The 2,417-nt window shown below is 45.6% G+C and overlaps 1 protein-coding gene across 1 annotated transcript; it reads right to left on the reverse strand.

Moving 5' to 3' along the window:
• Positions 1-187: 187 nt before the first annotated feature.
• Positions 188-1,516, reverse strand: LOC107301968 (S-adenosylmethionine synthase-like; the record flags this gene model as incomplete). The annotated part of the gene is made up of 2 exons (XM_015831111.1): positions 188-370; positions 1,298-1,516. Coding segments are annotated over 2 exons (402 nt in total), but the record flags the coding sequence as incomplete, so codon positions are not given.
• Between the last annotated feature and the right edge of the window lie 901 nt (positions 1,517-2,417).

The following is a 2,417-nucleotide window of genomic DNA, read 5'->3' on the forward strand; positions in this document are numbered from 1 at the left end:
TGTGTGTGTGTGTGTGAGAGAGAGAGAGAGAGAGAGAGAGAGAGAGAGAGAGAGAGAGAGAGAGAGAGAGAGAGAGAGAGAGAGAGAGAGATGTAACAGTTCTACTGCCAGAAATCTGGTCTTATGGCTGTAATAAACTGATTTTTATTTGACTATAAAACTATCAGGTTAGCAAAATGTCACTTACTTGGACCAGAACCCGTCGACACAGCCCTGCTTTCACCAAAGATTTTGCCACCCACCGGGCTGCGTAGGCTGCTGATCGGTCCACTTTCGTGTAGTCCTTGCCCGAGAAAGCTCCACCTCCGTGAGCGCCCCATCCACCATAAGTGTCCACAATAATTTTCCGGCCAGTGACTCCTGCATCACCCTGCAATATTGGAAGACCAAATAGGTTTTGGAAAAAATGTTTCATTCTAGTCCCCCCCCCCCCCCGCAAAAAAAAAGACAAAAGAAAGCCTTAGAAGATGAAATAAATCTCTTTTGTTTGGCTAATAATACTTTGCGCCTCCAGACCGTAAATCGAAATCCTGTCAAAAATTTGGTTTGGCTCTTTTGTGACTCGTGGACTTCAACTCCCAGAATTCCTGAGCTTGAAAACCTCTCCCTTTCCCCTCAGCGTGGCTGGCTCAGGAATTCTGGGAGTTGAAGTCCACGAGTCACAAAAGAGCCAAGGTTGCCCACCACTGGTCTAGTTCAGGGGTAGGCAACCTTGGCTCTTTTATGACTCGTGGACTTCAACTCCCAGAATTCCTGAGCCAGTATGGCTCAGCTTGGAAACCTCTCCCTTTCCCCTCAGCGTGGCTGGCTCAGGAATTCTGGGAGTTGAAGTCCACGAGTCATAAAAGAGCCAAGGTTGCCTACCCCTGGTCTAGGAGGCTCACCACTTAGAACAGGAGGACTTAGGACAGGGGTAGGCAACCTTGGCTCTTTTATGACTCGTGGACTTCAACTCACAGAATTCCTGAGCCAGCATGGCTCTGCTTGGAAACCTCTCCCTTTCCCCTCAGCATGGCTGCCTCAGGAATTCTGGGAATTGAAGTCCACGAGTCATAAAAAGAGCCAAGGTGGCCTACCCTGGTCAAAGCAATCGAGGGAAGAGAATTCTTCTGTACCAATCAATGAACTGCAGCAAGAAACATCATAAAATGGGGCAAAATTTACTTAACAAACGCCTCACTCCGCAACACAACTTTTGGGCTCACGTTGCGGTGGTAACATCAAAGGTGACCTTTACTGGATCTAATATAACAATGTGACTTCAGCCCTTCAGGGTGGTGTGAGGCAAAAGGCACACCTGTGGCCCTCCGATGACAAAACGGCCGCTGGGCTGCAGGTGGTAAACCGTGTTGTCGTCCAAGTAGTGGGCTGGCACCACGGCTTTGATCACGTGTTCCTGCAAGGCTTTGCGCATGGCCTCCAAGGAGATGCCTTCGTCGTGCTGCACGGAGATGACAATGGTATGAACCCGCACGGGGATGACCGCCCCGTCTTCCTGGACGTATTGAACTGTGATCTGCAAAGAAATGACGGAAAGGGTGGTTTTTAGACCAGGCCGGAAAGAGAAAAGAACGTTCAGAAACCTTTGGCTACTGATTTTTTAAAAAAGAACGTGTCAAGTGGAGAGTGGAGATTATGAGACCCTGTTCCTCCCTTCAAGGTCTCGCTGTGCAGGTGTTGGAACAGTCCGGGCAGTTCTCGTAATGAAAGGAGTGTAATGCGATCGGACATCGCAATGGACGGAAGGAGGGGGGTGGGCAAAGGGGGAATTCAAGTTTAATTGTGTGGATCCAGTCAGAGCTGAAGAAGCTTCTTGAATGAGAAGCGAAGTAACTTCAAAGAAAAACAAGAAAGTCCAGATGCCTCCTGAAAAAAGATGACTGAGAATCTCTGTAGACATTTAGCCATGCACTTTGGGATGAACACGTTATTCTATTCTGTTCTGTTCTGTTCCGTTCTTATTCTATTCTAATCTATTCTACATTCTATTCTATTCTATTCTATTCTATTTTATTCTATTCTACATTCTATTCTATTCTATTCTATTCTATTCTGCATTCTATTCTACTATTCTGCATTCTATAGTCTATTCTATTCTACATGCTATTCTATTCTATTCTATTCTATTCTATTCTATTCTATTCTATTCCATTCCATTCCATTCCATTCCATTCCATTCCATTCCATTCCATTCCATTCCATTCTATTTTGCATTCTATATTCTATTCTATTCTATAGTATTGTGAACTCCTGCTGCTCTACAGGTTGCCCAAAAAAGTATCCACAAAGAAAAAAAATTAAAAAGATAGAAGGGGCCGGCAGTACTGAGGTCAATGCCATTTCCAAACACCCGATGAGGTAAGTGAGGGGTGTGTGCAACCTTGACTCACACAGATGGAGGGCACAGAAGTTGTTAC

The sequence above is a fragment of the Protobothrops mucrosquamatus genome, unplaced genomic scaffold (assembly GCF_001527695.2).
Source record: "Protobothrops mucrosquamatus isolate PMUCROS unplaced genomic scaffold, P.Mucros_1.0 scaffold21128, whole genome shotgun sequence".
Lineage (NCBI taxonomy): Eukaryota > Metazoa > Chordata > Lepidosauria > Squamata > Viperidae > Protobothrops > Protobothrops mucrosquamatus.